This window comes from Dipodomys merriami, unplaced genomic scaffold (assembly GCF_024711535.1).
Source record: "Dipodomys merriami isolate MVZ:Mamm:240054 unplaced genomic scaffold, mDipMer1.0.p SCAF_1, whole genome shotgun sequence".
Lineage (NCBI taxonomy): Eukaryota > Metazoa > Chordata > Mammalia > Rodentia > Heteromyidae > Dipodomys > Dipodomys merriami.
Genome location: NW_027202270.1, coordinates 81,830,153 through 81,847,509, shown reverse-complemented (window position 1 = coordinate 81,847,509; position 17,357 = coordinate 81,830,153). Strand labels below are relative to the sequence as shown.

The 17,357-nt window shown below is 33.6% G+C and overlaps 1 protein-coding gene across 3 annotated transcripts in view; it reads right to left on the bottom strand.

Annotated features, from left to right (window-relative positions):
- Positions 1-17,357, bottom strand: part of Dpp10 (dipeptidyl peptidase like 10) — a 1,479,312-nt gene that overhangs the window by 76,329 nt on the left and 1,385,626 nt on the right. For all 3 annotated transcript variants that reach the window (XM_070024402.1, XM_070024396.1, XM_070024410.1), the window contains exons 12-13: positions 12,868-12,906; positions 7,844-7,951 (exon numbers count right to left, since the gene is read on the bottom strand). In XM_070024402.1, coding sequence (XP_069880503.1) covers positions 7,844-7,951; positions 12,868-12,906 — 147 coding nt within the window. The remainder of the gene's footprint in view (positions 1-7,843; positions 7,952-12,867; positions 12,907-17,357) is intronic.

The following is a 17,357-nucleotide window of genomic DNA, read 5'->3' as shown; positions in this document are numbered from 1 at the left end:
GAGCCACTGTCGCCTCCTCCTTTGTTTTTCCCCTACCATTCTGTCCCTCCTACCTCCCCCGCCACCTCGCCTAAATTGTAAAGTTCCTTTTTCAAGATACCGTCTTGTACATCTCATTGTTTCAATGGGTCAATCTGTATCCCAATTTAAACCTTTTGTTTTTTCCCTTCCCCTCCCCAAATTATACCCATATCAAATACAGTGAAAACAGGTGCTATACCATGGGGAAGGGACACACAAAGCAACAAAAAAATCACATGGTACCTTATAAATATGTTAAAAACAACAGCAAAGAAGAAAAAAACTACTTGTGTCCCTATCTTGGGGTTCATTTTCCTTAACATCATTTTATCTGAGCTTTTCTGCTTGTCCCAGACATATACTAGTTATTGCAAATAAGGGAAACCATGGAACCTATGTTTCTTTGGGCCTGGCTTACTTTACTTAATGTAATTTTCTCCAAGGCTTTCCATTTCCTAACAAATGGGGGCGATGTCATTTTTCCTGAGGGAGGCATAGAATTCCATTGTGTATATATACCACATTTTCTTGATCCATTCATCTACTGAGGGGCATCTGGGTTGGTTTCATATCTTAGCTATGGTAAATAATGCTGCAATAAGTATAGTCGTGCTGGTAGCTTTAGTATGGTCTTGTTTGTGATCATTGCAGGTAAATGCCCAAAAGTGGGATTGCTGGGTCATAGGGGAGCTCTATGTGGAGTCTTTTGAGGAACCTCCATACTGCTTTCCAAAGTGGTTGAACAAGTTTACACTCCCATCAGCAATGCAGTAGGGTTACCTTCTGTCCACATTCCCTCTAGCATCTGTTGTTATTAGAGTTCTTGATTATAGCCATTCCAACTGGGGTGAGGCAGAATCTCAATGTTGCTTTGATTTGCATTTCTTTTATGGCTAGAGAGGTTGAGCATTTCTTCATGTGTCTATTGGCCATTCTTATTTCCTTTTCAGAGAAGTTTCTCTTTAAGTTTTTAGCCCACTTATTTATTTGCATGTTTCACTTTCCTTCCAATATCCTTATCTATCAAATTTTCTTCTTAGCTAGTAATGACAGAAACTGTCATCTGTGGACCTGTGTATTCTATGCATTCAAATCATTGAACTTACTCCTCTACTTCATTCTTTGTCTTCATTGTTGATTATGTTCGTGTGTGTGTGTGTGTGTGTGTGTGTGGGTGCGCGCGCGCGCGCGCGTGCGTGCACCAGTGTATGCATACTAATACTGGCTCCTGAACTCCAGGCCTCCAGGTCTTGATTGACTTATTAATTGATGGCTAGTACTATATGACTCAAGACACATCCCCATTTTTATCTTTGGGAAGATTAATTGGAGATAAGACTCTCAGATTTTGTCTGTCAGAGATGGCTCCAAACCCTGATCTTCAAAACCAGTCTCCTCAAGTAGCCATGCTTTGAATAAACAAAGACACTAACAGTTCAAGAGTTCAATGTGTTTTGATTTGGGTGTCAATTTCAAGATAAGATCAAATCCCAAGTATCAATAGAACAGTTGGTCAAATTTGTAAACATTTGGATATTTGAGGATAGCAGATTTTCAAGTTGATTATTTAAATATTCAGGAAAACTGTGTGTGTGTGTGTGTGTGTGTGTGTGTGAATGTGTGAAAATACTATTGACCAAAAATCTAACACTTTGAGTAATGTTTTAATTCAATGTACAGAAGAAAATAAAACTATACACTTTGAATATCGACACCAAAATTCATTGCTTTCATTACCTTTAGATATTTTTCTATTCTATGATTTATATATACTAAGGTAAATACAAGCTGGGAAAAATTAGTATAAACCCACTTCCAATATAATAGCCTAAATTTGATTCAATTTAATTTAATTTACATTTATCAGCATACTGTGTTTCATAGCAATCAACACATTAATTTTGTCTGGATTGTAAGTGAATAATTTCAACACTAATCAGAATATAGCAGTTTAACTATAGTGTATATAAAAAGTAAATGTAAGAAAAGACTTAAATTGTTAGCACAAGGGAGTTTTTGTACTTCAGTTGGTTATCCAAATATTTGCAGCAGCAAAACAACAACAACAACAAAAAATAAAACAGAAAAGAAAATATAACCAAAATGAAAGGAAAAAAATGTTTGCCACATAGTAATATTTCTTCCCAAGCATCTATAACCTCTTTTATATTAACATGATAAAATAGACTTAGACATGAGTGTAAGCCATATCGAACTTATGAGAGAATATAGAAAACTATTTGATGCTGCACTGATATTCCAACTTTAACTTTACTATAAAACAGTAGTGAATGCAGTTATTTCATTCATTCTTTAAAAAGGGCTGAAATGCAGTGCCTTTTTATTTGATGCTCTACCTCATTCATAGTCAACTGATTTACTTGATGCTAGATTCCAGATACTGAATTGAACAAATTATATTTCTTTAGTTCTATATTTCACCATTGTGATCAGTAAAATGTAATATTGCTAGGGCTTTTTACCTGACTAAACCCTTTTCATTCAAATATCTGGTATTAAATTTGGCCTAACTTTTATGGCTTCTAAATAAGGGAAATATTGTAGTGCTTAAAAATAGCATGCTTTAATTTACTCTCTATTCATTGCATAAAATGAGTTCATTGTTTTCAGACTATGTCCTAATCAGATACAGTGGTGAAATTTAATGAAAAAAGTTTTATTGGGTTGATTAGGTGATAGCATTGTGAATTGGGAGCATTCTATTTTCTACACTATTTGCAATGAATAACGCTACTTAAAATCATTCCAAGCGGAATTATCAGGTCTCCTGGGCAAAATTTTGTATAGGAGAATAGGGAAAGTGAGTAGATTCACAAATGTGTAATTTTTCATTTAATACAGTTTTGGACGATGACAGTGCAATTGCTTAATCCCATGAATTTGCAATGCTTAATGTAATAAAATGTCTGCTCACCTCAATATTTGAGAAAAAGCTGCCATGTCCTTGAAAGAACCTTTCTTTTAACTGCAGGAGATATTCAGGAGATAGGCTGTTGCTCTTTCAGAGAAGGAAATTCAGAACTTAGAGGTCTACATGAAAACTATTACTTGTGGAGGATAGAGGAATTCTCTGAAGGACTAAATTTAAAAAATGGATATAAAAATGATTGGCCTCAGTGTATCAGGAAGTCCATAAGCTGGTATTTATAATCATATTGCAGTGAATTGCTCAGAACAATTTCACATAGAAGAGCATATGCTCTTCTCATGATGACTCAACTCAAGTGTGATAATTCATGCCTGTAATCCATCTAGCTACTCAGAAAATAGAGCATCATGAAGTGAAGCTATGCCAGTAAAAAGTTATTGATACCACATCTAACAAATAAGCAAGCATCGTGGTGGGTGTCTGTAAACTTAGGTATGAGAGGCATAGATAGGATATTGCAGTCCACATCAGTCTGAGGAAAAATGTAAGGTCCATTGGGAGGGGGGAACGGGAACCAAAAAATCAAACTGTAACCAAAAAGCAAGGTTGTGGCTCAACTATATCGTGCTTGTCTACCATGAGAAAGACCCTGGAATCAATGGTCTAAAAGAACAGTTATTGTAGCTTTATAGATTTTTCAAAAAATTATAAATATTTCAATGAAAAAAACAGTGAACAGAAAGTGCTCACAAATTATGCTTTCACATAATGAAATGGAATACATACATAAAAGCACAGAAATATTTTGCTCAGAAATTTCAGATCTAATCAGTGCTAAAGAAATGATAAGGTAAGTGCCATCTTTAGTGATAACCAATGGCAATGATCTAACTTTTTACAACAATGGTTATGCACATGTCAACTAAATATTAACCTTCTAAAATTTTCCCTAAGGTTACTTAGCATAATGAGTAAAGTAAGCATTTAAAATTCAACCTGTTGGCACTGTAATCCTAGCTACTTAGGAGACTGGGATCTGAGGAATGTGGTTTCAAGTCACCTGGATAAGAAACACCTTGAGACGCTTATCTCCAATTCACTACCAAAAGGGCTGGAAGTGGAGCTGTAGCTTAAATGATGAAACACTAGCTTTAAATAGAAAAGCTCAGGGACAGTGCCTAGGCCTTGAGGTCAAGCTCTAGGACAAACACCAAAAAACAAACAAACAAAAAATAAATAGAAAATACCAACATGAAAGACGCAACACTGCAACGCATATAAGGTTACAAGTGTTCCTATAGAAAAAAATCTATGAGCTTTTTTCTTCATATTTTTAAGAATTACTTTGGCAAGAGTCAGCTTTGGTACATCAAAAGATATAACATAAATTTGTGGCTACATTTCTGAACTCTTCATAATGAAAATAGCTGAAGAGAAATTTGGTCACTTGGATTTAATGTTGTTGTTTTTTTTAATCTAGTCACTATTTGGATAAGAGAGTTAACTGTTCGTAAATATTCACTAATTTCATTCTGTTCTGAGTGGCTGAGAATGCTGTCACTGACAACCAAGCAGCAAGTGCTCAACTGACCCAGAGCTATCTCAAACTGTAGGCCTTTCTCCCATTTGATTTTCTGGCCATGTTGCTAGTAAGTGAGATACTGTAGTAAGGAAGAGTAGGAAGAATAGAAAAGTGATGGAATGATAGGTGTCTAACACCACATCTGGTTATTCTGCACTTTTGGTATTATCTACTAAAGCCTAAAAAAATACTTAAACAAAATACTTAAAATACTATACCTAAATACATTTTGACATTTACAAATGCAATTTTATGGCAATAACTGTAACCAAGCAAAACAGAAAAAAAGAATTTGTGAATTAAATTAGATCATTTAAACATAGTAACCAGGCCCACTTGAGAAAAGGTGGCCCAGCTATTAAAATCTCATTAAAATATTAAATTTAAAATATAAAATATTAATAATGTAATTAAATGATATGAGGAAAGTGCAATTAAATTGTATAAGAAAATTCTTACATTATTTTGAAGTATTGCTAACCTAAATCATGTTATGACTGCAATTTTAAAGAAAAATCATGTAATTTTAATGAAAAAGGAATTGGAAATATATGAAACAGTTTATTAAAAGTTGATATGGCTGGATGCTGAGGCTGGATGATTGTATAGATGACTTCATTTAGTTTATTCAGAGTATTTAATCTCTTCTAGTGTATTTACATCAATGAAGTAGTCTTATATAAGTCATAAAAGTGGATTTTTGTATGCAATATACATACAAGCATATGCTTGTATAAACAAGTATAAATTGCATTTACCTGAGCATAGAACTTTTATTATTAAAGAAGTGAGTTAATTTCAGTCAGTTGTCAATATATCCACAAATAATCATACTACCATGTTTATTTCCTAAAAAGTCAAACCACAAAATAACATGAGGAAAACCAGAATGGAGATAAATGTTTTCAACTTCAATGAAGCTTTGTTAGAATCCTCAAATAAGAAATGAACAAAGGAAACATATCACCCATGAAGTTGTTTGGAACACTTCATAAATAATGAGATAAATAGTGAGATAAATAATGAAGGCATGCCAGGCCCTCATTATGCAGACAGAAGCTACTTCTTTCCATTGCTAAAACAAATTACCCCTTGGGCTGTGAGGGTGGCTCAGTGGTATAGCGCTTGCCATGCATGCCTGAGGCCCTGGGTTCGATTCCTCAGCATCACATAAGCAAAAGGAAAAAAGCCGGAAGTGGCACTGTGGCTCAAGTGGTAGTGTGCTAGCCTTGAGCTGAAGAGTTGAGGGACAGCGCCCAGGCCCAGAGTTCAGGCCCCATGATCAGACCACCCCCCCAAAAAAAATTACCCCTCATCTCCCAATCTGACAAAAACATCAACATTGTAACAAGTTCTCTTTCCACCCAATGAGTTAAGAAGATTGCCTCTTTTGGAAATTCTACACTTAAATATATATTGCACACTCCCATTATATAAACAACTTAAAGACTATAGAATTTTTACTGTGTATGTTTTTGTGCAGTTGGTTGAACATAAAATTCTGAAATGAAAAAATGTATTAAGAGGTAATAAATATTTATGAATTTGGAAAGTTTAATTTTTGGCCAGAATATTTTCTTATTTATTACCATGAAGTATTCTTTGGCTTGGGAAAGGTTAAGTACAACAATTTACAAGTGACACTACCAGATTGCATTAAAAACTAAGCAAAAATGGAAAATGTTACCTTAGAACTCTACCTGTCTGATATAATAAATTGATAATTTTATTTAAAAACTAAATTTTCATTTATTTATAAATTCATGCACTTCTTTAGAATGTAAATGGAATCACATTACACATCACTGTAAATTAATCAGTCTGCTTTTTTTGCCTTGTAAAATATGATGAAATTTAAACTATATCTCTGCTGTGGAAATGATAGATGTTCTAAAATATTTATTACAGCCTTAATTAAACTTAGCTAAATTCAGGACAATTACTTTAATAATGTACTATACATAGGTTTTAAATTTTAACACAAGTTTTTGAGAATTCAAAGAATTAAGCTAATCATTACAAACGTGCATTAGTCTTTATTTATAGATAACCTACAAAACATTCATATTACTGTTTTTAAAAATATTATGTTTTCTTGTAAATGTGTATGCTTAATTTATTAAACAATTCATTACTGTAAACATTTAGTTTTGTAACTTAAATTTGTTTTGTCACAGTACTGAGAACTGAACTCCCACTTGTATGGTCTAGGAAGAATGTTCCAACACTAAGCTACATTTTCAGTCCTCAAAACACTATTCTGAAAACCTTTACTTGTAATTGCAAAGTAGATAATGTATATTTGATGAATTAAAATTCTCTAGGCTGTCCTTAGGTCCTTGATAGTTGTGTGCCTTTCATTTATTAAATTTTATATCTCAAGGTCCTTAGCTCATAGCACATAAATATGGTTCACTAAATTTTATTGACTGTTGAGACTGTTTGTAGGAAGATATAGCTTGATTTTCCAGCTAGGGATGAGATCTTCTTCCCGAAATTTATGTGTCAGGTGAGTGTAATACCACTGGACTACAGAAACCCTCTTCCTAAAAGGGGTGAGGACTACAACTGATTGGCATCCCCACATTCATTATGTGCTCATTATGCCACAGAGCTGGACTTTGGGACTGTGCCTGGGAATCAAGCTGTGGCATCAACCTAGGAGCTCATGAGCAGGCAAATGGATGAAACAAACATGAAACAAACACAGTGAAATTTATTCAGATATAAAAGTGAAACTATGACATTCACAAGAAAAAAAATAATGCAACTGTTGATCATCCTGTACAAGCCAGTGTCAGAAAAAAGATAACTATCACCTATTTTCTCTCATATGCAAAATCTAGATAGAACAAAAAACATGAAAGTAGAAAGAGGACTATTTGGCTATTTGAAAAGATGAATGGAGGAAAACAGGAGGGAAGGGAGAGTGAAGAAGAGAGCTTAATGGAAAATGAATACAACTAAAGATAATTATGTGCATATATGTGCATATATGACATTGACATAATGAACTGCATTAGTTTATACAATTAAAATGCATTTTTTTTGGTTGTTCGTGGGGCTTGAATTCTGGGCCTGGGCACTGTCCCTGCACTCTTCATCTCAAGGAAAGTAGTCTACCACTTGAGCCACAGCACCACTGGTGGTTAACTGGAGATGAGTCTCTCAGGCTTTCCCACCCGGGCTGGCTTTGAACCGAGATCCTCAGATCTCAGCCTCCTGAGAAGCTAGATTACAGGCGTGAGCCACTGGTGCCCAGCTTAAAATGAACTAATCTTTACAAGAAAATTGTCTTTCAGGAACCTCATGACACTGGAACCAAAGCACACAAAGAAGCTGGCACTTACCTGGACGAGGAACATGGCTATGTGGTAAAATTCTCCACGCCCTCCTTGCTTTACAGGAACTGTCATGAAGAATTTGCTTCCATCTCTAGAAAACACGGGCTCCTCATTCTAAAATACAACATACATGTAAGAATCTCAAAATGGCATGTTGTAATCTGTACTGACTTCACTCCTAGGTCAGGAATATTAGTCATTGATTTAGAAATGATTTGGAAATTTTTCAAATTATCTTAAAAGCAAAGTATGATATTTCAAAATAAATATTTTAGAGGTGACATAAAAATTCACTCTGTGTGTATGTGAGTGGAGAGAAGACTGAGAATGTTTTGTATACAGTGGACAGAAATTATTGAATATCACACTGAAAGTATGGTTTAAATTGATTCATACAAAAAGTATCATGTCTGTATCTGGGATTTATTTGGCAATTTGTTTTTCAAATATAACAAAATGTGAACATCTGTTCAATTTAATCAAAATAGTTTTTAAGAAAACATTAAATCTATAATATTATGAAATGATACACTTTTCTGAAATCTTTTTCCTCATAAACTTTGGTTATAAAGATTAATTTCTGTTGGCGTATGTGAAGTTTATTAAGATTCAAAATCTTAACTTATAAGAATATCATTTCAAGCAGATTGCCCATTCTCACTGCTCATCTCTCCACAAACTAAATGTCCATCTACAAATAGGAATCCTGGCTAATAATTTTAAAGTAAAATGCAGAGAAGCATATTAAATACATCAACTTATTTATAAAATTTAAATGAATAAAGCCATAAAAATGGATTGATTTATCTTGTGTTAGGGAGAATATTGAGATAATGGATTAATATGAGAGAACAATAAATTATTTTCTGGTAGATAAATGGAATTGTTTTATAAACACATATATATACATATATACATATACACACATATTTTATATGAATATATCATAGACTTATACATAAAAGAGACTTTATTAAATGTCTCTTATGGCCTTCCAGCTTGGTTAGATGGCCTGGCTTCTCCTCTGATTTTGTCTTTTCTGCTCTTGCTCTGTTGTGGACCCCATATGTTTCTGATTCTCTGTCTTCCTACTTTTTATTACCATTGTCTAGCTCTTATTTCCTTCATGTCTTTGCACCAGTGTCACCTTACCAATGAGAGAGTTCTGATTATTTTATGCAAACTCCGAGAAAATAAGTCACATAATAGCTGACACAACTATCCCCTTTTCCTTTCTATTTTATTTGGCAGCCACCACTCCTCTGCAGATGCATATGCATTTGTATGTTTATGTGTGAATGCCAAGATGCATACATGTATGGAGTGTTTTATAAATATATATATGTACATATAGCCCACATATATACATACACATATATATTATGTATATATATTATACACTTATACATAAGCATGTTAAAGCATGAAAACTCTCACATAACTATTTGAAGATTAAAAATAATAGCATATTCCTTGTCTACCTTGTGGGAACTCAGGGTAAGATAATATGCATAATAAAACCTCTGAAGAAATATGTAATTTAAAGTTGGAAAATTTACACAAATGCATTCATAATAAATAATGACAAAACACATACTTGAGTTCATCCTATTTTTCACCTGTGAATCATTCTGTTCAGCCCCTGGGATATCTTGATCATTGCCTCTGATCAGGAAGCATCTTCTGTCAAGAACAACCTTTCTGTTTTACGGTTTTGTTTTGTTTTTCTTTCTTACTAATTTTTACAATTTCTACTTAACTTCAGGAGACATAGGCCATCCTCAAATATTCTTAAAGAATCTCTTCTAGTTAAATAATTTCTTTTTGGACAGCCTGAATAGTATCTTAATTTACCTCTCCATGGCTTCCAATGCATTCTATTTTATTATCTACCAACTGTCTTACCTAACCAGGGAACTAATAATTATACTCCATTTCCAATTTTGTCTGTTTAATTTGATTGTTTAGAACACAGTAGATGTCAACTTCATATGTTTTTAATCTATGAGTGTACATGTGGTAGATACACGTATTGTTTAAATTTGTTTGACTCTATATACCGTATTTCCTCCAATGTACAGGCTCCTCTCTTACTTCTCTCTCTTTTACTCATACTGATATTGAAGCATTCTTCCCATTACATTAACACCAGCATTACAAGTGATTTAGAAAAGGAAAGATTGGGGTTACAATGTAAATTGCATTGTTGAACTTATGAATTTTCATCACTGGATGATATTTGACTAGAAGCACCAAGTTCTATATTAGAGTCAACCTCACTGCTTACTTTTATGATCATAAAGAAGTAGTGGTCCTGATAGATATTGAACTAGACTTGGCATATTGTTCATTAACCAACTGCATTATATAATGATCACCTAACTTAAAATCAGGCCAATGAAGTCTATTTCTCTCTTTCCTTCCTGCTACTAATAAGGTGATAAATTTTAATTACCTCAGATATTTATTTAGAAATTCAGTTCTTCCCTTTCCTGGTACCATGCTCATCTCATTAATTTTATTTAATTCTAAGCATTCAATAAAATTATGTTAGAACTGATGGAGAAAAAATCAGCATGGATAAACTATCAAAACTTCATTTTCTTACTGAATAATTCATAACTGGATGTTTTGCTTTAAAAACTTTCTATTAAACATTCATAGAATTGGGATTTTGAATTTAGATCTACTGATGTCTGGTAAACTATTATAAATGTCACTAGCCATAAAATGATGGAAAATAACTATCATAAAACAATATATTTCAGAATAATTCAATATCCATTATAAACTTGTTTTCTATTGTTTTAAGTATGTGTGTTAATTTTGTGAGAGTCCATTACAGCTGGAATATCAAACTCTTATTGCAATTTTAACTCGTATATTGACTAGAGTAAAATTACATGCATTGATAAATATTCATTTATGTATACATGCAAATGCATAAAATATATGTTGAAGAGAACTAATGCTTATCAAATCTATCTATCACCCATCTAATTTCTCTATCTGTATATCTATACTTCAAACAAGTAAGGGTTAAGGCCTTCTTATAGTCCTTTTGACTTTTCCTTTTTAACATATTTATGGAGCTTTACTTGTATACTGAATTCTGCTCAAGCCTTGTTATAATAAAGACCAAACAAATAAACATCCTTTCTGCCCTTGTACTTGATCACATAAATAGTTAGACAAGTTATATAAGTATTTCCCTTGACTTTGAAGTAATTTTATTTGAAAAATGTAACATGCTTAGTGTGAGTAGAGAGTGACTTAAGTAGGAGATATAAGATGAGACTAAAAACTGAAAACACTTTAGATGATAAAATATTTAAGAGATTTCTGTTCCCAAGGAAGGGCCACATACTCTTTGCATATGAAAGCTAAAATAGCTAGAATGGAGAACAGTGTAAGAATGGTGTGACATACAGCTGAAACCTAACCCAAGTTAATTATTTGTGGACCACAAAGCTGTTGGTTATGATCAGAAGGACAAAAAATGAAGGAACAGAAATTGTTTGAGTTATGACTATAGAATCATGAGATTGATGCTCATTTTGATAATTAAATGGAGATTTCCATAAGCCACTTTGTGGCCCGAAGTATTAACAGATTTGCAGGTACTTGAGGGGTTGAGAGTTTGCCAATTAAGGACAGATTATTAAAAAGGGACTGTTTCAAGCTGGATAGTGTCTGTGAATCAGAGAAAAGTCAATTAACTTAACAGATCATTGTGATAAAATATAGAAAAACTTAATGATGAATTACATATTCAAATAAGGATGAGAACAAGTTCCTGGAAAACCTAGTTCATGGTCTCAATCGCTAGATGGATAATTGTATTACTGAATTTTGTGACAAAAAGAAATAACTGGAGGGTGGGGGGAGGGGGGAGGCGGGGAAGGGAAGTGAAGGGTAAACAAAGGAGGAGGCGGCAATGCTTGGTAAGAAATGTATGCATTATCCTGCCCATGTAATTGTAGCCCCTCTGTACAGTATGTTCTCAAATAAAATAAAATACAATTAAAAAAAAAGAAATAACTGGCTGGAAGACAAATATGTTCAATTTGCATCTATGAAATATATGGTTACTTGTATAAATTGAATAGATGCAATGAATACACCTAGATATTTTGAAATTCATAGGATTGCCTGGAGTTGTAAATTGGGAGGTTTCAATATATGGGTAGTAATTGAAACCATGGATGCATATGATACCTAAGAAAGGAATACAGAATAAAAGAGTTATATTGAACACAATAAGTCAAAATCTACCCAACCAAAGCATAATGTTTCCCTAGGCAAAAAGCAGTTGTATAATTCACCATGAAAAGGACTCAGTTGTATTTGGACAACCTAACTAAATTTCCTTCTGAATTGCCCAATATAAGACCATGCTGTGGAGAAATTCAGGGTTTTTTTCTCTACTGTTTTATCTACATTCCAGGCTAATTTATGTCACAAAATAATAGTAATATGAGCAAAGATATAGGTAAGGAAAAAGGTATTAACCTGAATAATTTTCACATAATCAATTTAGGCAGAAGATTTGGAAAATTTTCTGGATAATCTCAACAATGAAAATGCTTTCTAAATTTAACAGGTTGTAAATTTTTTCTCTTCATCTGCAAAATTATTTATTTTTAAGAATAATCCTGGATGTGTTTCTTAGTAGTTACTGAGAAATTTATGTAACATAAAACATGTAAGTAACTTCTTAATAAGTGAAGTCATAAAAGCTTCAAATCATAAATTTCATTTGTCTACTTTTTTTTTTTTGGTTTATGGGCATTGAACTTGCTATGTAGTCCTGATTGACCTTGAGATGCTCCTAAACCTCCTAAGAGCTGGGATTAAATATGTGTTATACCAAACCAGACTTCATAAATAGGAAAAAGAACATTGTCAAAACTACCAAAACCTTAAAGTTATGGAATTGAAATATTTTTTACATGAAGTTTTTAATTGTTAAATGACTGAATCAAATGTTCACAATGACGAAAATGTGACACAGATTACCCAAATAGTACCTGTTTAGAGAGCCAGGTGTCCGATGTCATTTCATATTTCTGAAACAAAACAAATTCCATAAAGTATCTGAGACCAAAATGAACAAATAGACATTTAATGTTATTTAGTCTGTTACTGTCACATATTTTCCCTCTGTCCAATGAGTAAAATACCAGGAGAGACTATGAGAGGCTCTCATTATCATTATTGATTTAACTGAGTGAGTCAACTCTTAGAGAGATCTCAGGCTGTATGTAAACAGAGCTGGAAGATCACTTTCCAGCTCTGTTTAATTACCTAATTTGAACTATTTTTAACAATGACTTTGCCTTTTTTCACCTCTAGGAAACATCAGGAAACATAATTATTCAGATTCTAATAGAACCAGGCAAACAGCCAAGGAATTAAATTTAAAAATGGACATTCTTTCCATATTCAGTCCACTTTAAGCCATAGCCATTTTTTAACTAGTAATACTTCTGTTTTTAAAAGAATATCAAACATTTGAAATGTCAAAGAAACATAAATTATTTAACACATTCTTGCAAATGGTCAGAACCAAAATCATAGTGCTAATATAAAGCAAAATTCGGCTAATCTAAAATTCATTATGTGTAGAAAAAATATTCCAGTAATGATGTTTCTAGGTAATGAGATTAAATACCTGACAGCTCTCTGAAAGAAATTATTCTGTTATGGAAGTATTCAAATTAAGAAAAATAGGTACAATGTGTTAGGGATATTTTTCTTAACACAGAACTACTCCTTTCAAATTGTTTTAGTTCCAGGATCACTCAGTTTGTGGTATGGCCGGATTCTCTAATTTGGGTCACACCTCCAATCTGGAATTTTGCTGGTCAATTTTTAGATATGGATACTTATGGAGTTTTCTTCCCAGAATGGACCCAAATTCAGATCCTCTGGATATCAGACATTTGAGTAACAAATATGAGGAACCCTTGCCCAGTTCCATTATTTTAAAGACTTTTTGTATCACTCTTATTTTCACTTTCTAAAGATATATTATTAGTTATTGAGCATTTTCTATTTTCCGGGATCTTTTTATCTTTCTCCCTTTCCCTTTCTTTCCTTTTCATCATTTCTCTTCTTTCTTTTATGGTTTTCTTTATTTCTTCTCATTTTTTCCTTCCATCCTACTTTCATTTTGATGATAAAGTGTTTTGAACTCAAGGCCTTGCTCTTGTTAGGGTGGTGTTTTAGCACTTGAGCCAAGACTCCATTCCGGCTTTTCATTGGCTCTTGTTGAAATAGACTAACCTATCTCAGCATAGATGTGATCCTGTGTCACAAACTACCTAAAGAAGGCGTTCTTGTGCCTGTAATGCCAGTCATATGCTATGACAGCCAGCTTCTTTCCGTGGTGGGAGAATCTCACAGATTTCCCTGCCTAAGCTGGCCTGAAGCTGCATCCTACCGCTACTAGCCTGCAACATAGCAGGCTATTGGAGGTGACCAATGCATGCCATTGTGCCCTTTTATGGTTTAAAAAGGAATCTCATGCCAGGCTCCGGTGGTTCACGCCTGTAATCCTAGCTACTCAGGAGATTGAGATATAGAATAGCCTTTCAAAGCCAGCCTGGGCAGGAAAGTCTGTGAGACTCTTATCTCCAATAAACCACTAAAAAACCGGAAGTGGCACTGTGGCTCAAGTGGTAGAGTGCTAGCCTTGAGCTGAAGAGTTGAGGGACTGCGCCCAGGCCCAGAATTCAAGCCCCTCAACCAACAAAAAAAAAAAAGAAAAGAAAAGAAGGGATCTCATGAACTTCTCTGCCTAGGTTGCCTGGAACTTCAGTGCCCCTAATTTCAGGCTCTCAAGTAGCTACAATTGAGGTGTGTTCTACTGGTGTCTAGCTTTAGAATATGTTTATTAAAACAAAAACAAAAACAAAAAAACAACACTGAACTAGACTTTGCTTTGGCTTTCTATTAGTACTTCAGCAACAACAACAATTCTTGATCCGTAAAAAGGACTGAGATAAATTCATGTTGATGTCACTACTCATTAGGGTCATTGGTTGTATTAGAACCCACTAGAATTAAAAGGTTCAGGTATCATACTTGATCTTACAACTACTATTAGCTGAAAACAAAATCTTTTTAATTCCCAGCATTATTTAGGATTATGTAAGGATATGAATAAGTTGTCAAGTGAATGATAGGACTCAGATTATTACTTTTATTTTTGTAACATTACAAGCTATCCTTGCAGTTATACATATGTAACGAAAATATTTAATTATCATTCTTTGAAGAAGGTAGCAGGCTCTGATTTACTAGAATCTTCTGAGTGATCATGCCAAGTGTCACATACATGCTAGTTGTTTAACTTGTTACCCTGTTCACATATTGTCTTGTGTAAGACAATTTTACAGTGACATAGTATTCAGTTAAATAAGAACCCATCAAGAACAACCCATCAAATACAAGGAGAATTCCTGATCAACCTACAATATACCCATATGAAAGAGATGGCAGAGATAATTTGCTAATCATATATATAATATATGCAATATCATAGCAACATCAAACCCATTAAGTTATGATTGGCTCAACAATCTCATTTCTGCATCTATGTTTACATCTTTACCATTCTAATGACAGTTGTTTTTGCCACTTTGTTTCTTCCTTTCAGAATATTTTTAAGACAGTGGTTCAAAAAATATTCTCATGGACTGAAATGTACAATCAAGTACAGAGGTGATAAAGTCTTATCAGTGTATTTATACTGCATCAAAATGTAGGTTCAGTGGTAGAGTGCTTGCAGTATGCATGAAGCCGTTGTTTCGATTCCTCAGTACCACATAAACAGAAAAATCCAGAAGTGGCCCTGTGGATCAAGTAGTAGGAAGCTCAGGGACAGTGCCCAGGCCCTGAGTTCAAGCTCCAGAACTGGCAAAAACAAAAACAAACAACAACAAAAACACCAGGACCATCATCTCCTCAGAAAGTTCCCCCAGACTCTTTCTTTCCCAGAGATTACCAAAATCCAAACACTGCTCTGATCTTTTCTCATCAATTAGTTTGGATATGGAAACTTGGAAAATCATAATCATACATTATGACCACATTACATACATGGGTGGAGGCATTTTTCACATCAGCTATTTTTAAAGATTCATTCATACTCTTTAATGTCTGAGGGTTCTACTCTATTCCATTTTTAAATTGCTGAGCAGGATTTTATTGTAAAGATGCATATACCTTATTTTTCATCCAACTAATAGTGGACAGTTGGAGAGTTTCCAAATTTTAGTTACTGTGAGTAAAACTTCCTAATTATGTCAAAATATTCTAGTAGACATATATTTTAATATTTGGGAAAATACCTAAAAATGGAATAATAAAGCATGTTTACATTCATATTGATTTATCTATTACTATCACATACAATAACCATTATGTGTATATGTATGTATAATTTTATTTGAAAGTGAAAATTAACTTTTAAAGTAATTGCATCATTTTATTCTCCCACTTACAGAGAATTTTAGTTTTATACCATTTCATCAAAAGATAAAGGCAGTCTTTTATTGTTTAAATTTAGCCATCTCATGATTGATATAGCACATTGTTTCATGATTATTTCAAACTGCATTTCCTTCATGTTTGATTATGCTGAATAATTTTTCATATTTTATGAGTACTTTCTACTTAAGTTCATCTTTACATATTTTGATGTTTTTAGATTTTTTATTGATATGTACCATTTCCTTATGTTTTGTTTGTGTGGCATGAGCAACTTCGCTCCTATTGCTCTTTTATATTTGTTTATTTTTGTATTTTTAAAATATTTTCATTATGTCCAAATAGTTATAAAAACCAGTTGCCTTTCATCAAGGGAGTCATGCCTTTCTACATTCTCACCCACCCCTCTCAGCCCAACCCTTGCCTTGCTTATCCTAAGGTTATGTATTCAATTTTTTGCCATTTAACGAAGTGTTTTGTGTTAGTATAATGAATCATAAACAACTTCAACATTGTTACCCCCATGTCACCCACTCCTTCCCTTATAGTTCTCAATTCTGTGGTATCTGTAATTAATTCTTGCCTGCATTTTCCCTGTTTTTGCTTCATTTTCTACTTCTTTCTCCTTGGCCCCACCCAATAGTTTTACAAGTCCCCATTTCCTGCTACTTATTTTGTTTGGATTTGACATAGTCTTTTAAAATATACACTATTTGTCTGTTACACTTCAGTTAGTTCATTTGTAACCCTTTGCTTACTACTCAGTGCTTATTTGTAGATCTACAGACACCTTTTAGCTACCACAAATGAGGGAAACCAGTTTTTCCAAGTCATTCCATTTCCTTATGGGTACAATATCTTTTTCTCTGATGGATGAGAAAAATTCATCTATCTATCGATCGAACTCGATCGATCGATCGATCGATAGATAGATAGATAGATATGTCAACTGAGGGGCATCTGGGCTGATTCCATATCTTGGCTATGGTAAATAGTGCTGCAACGAACATGGTTTTGCTGCTCA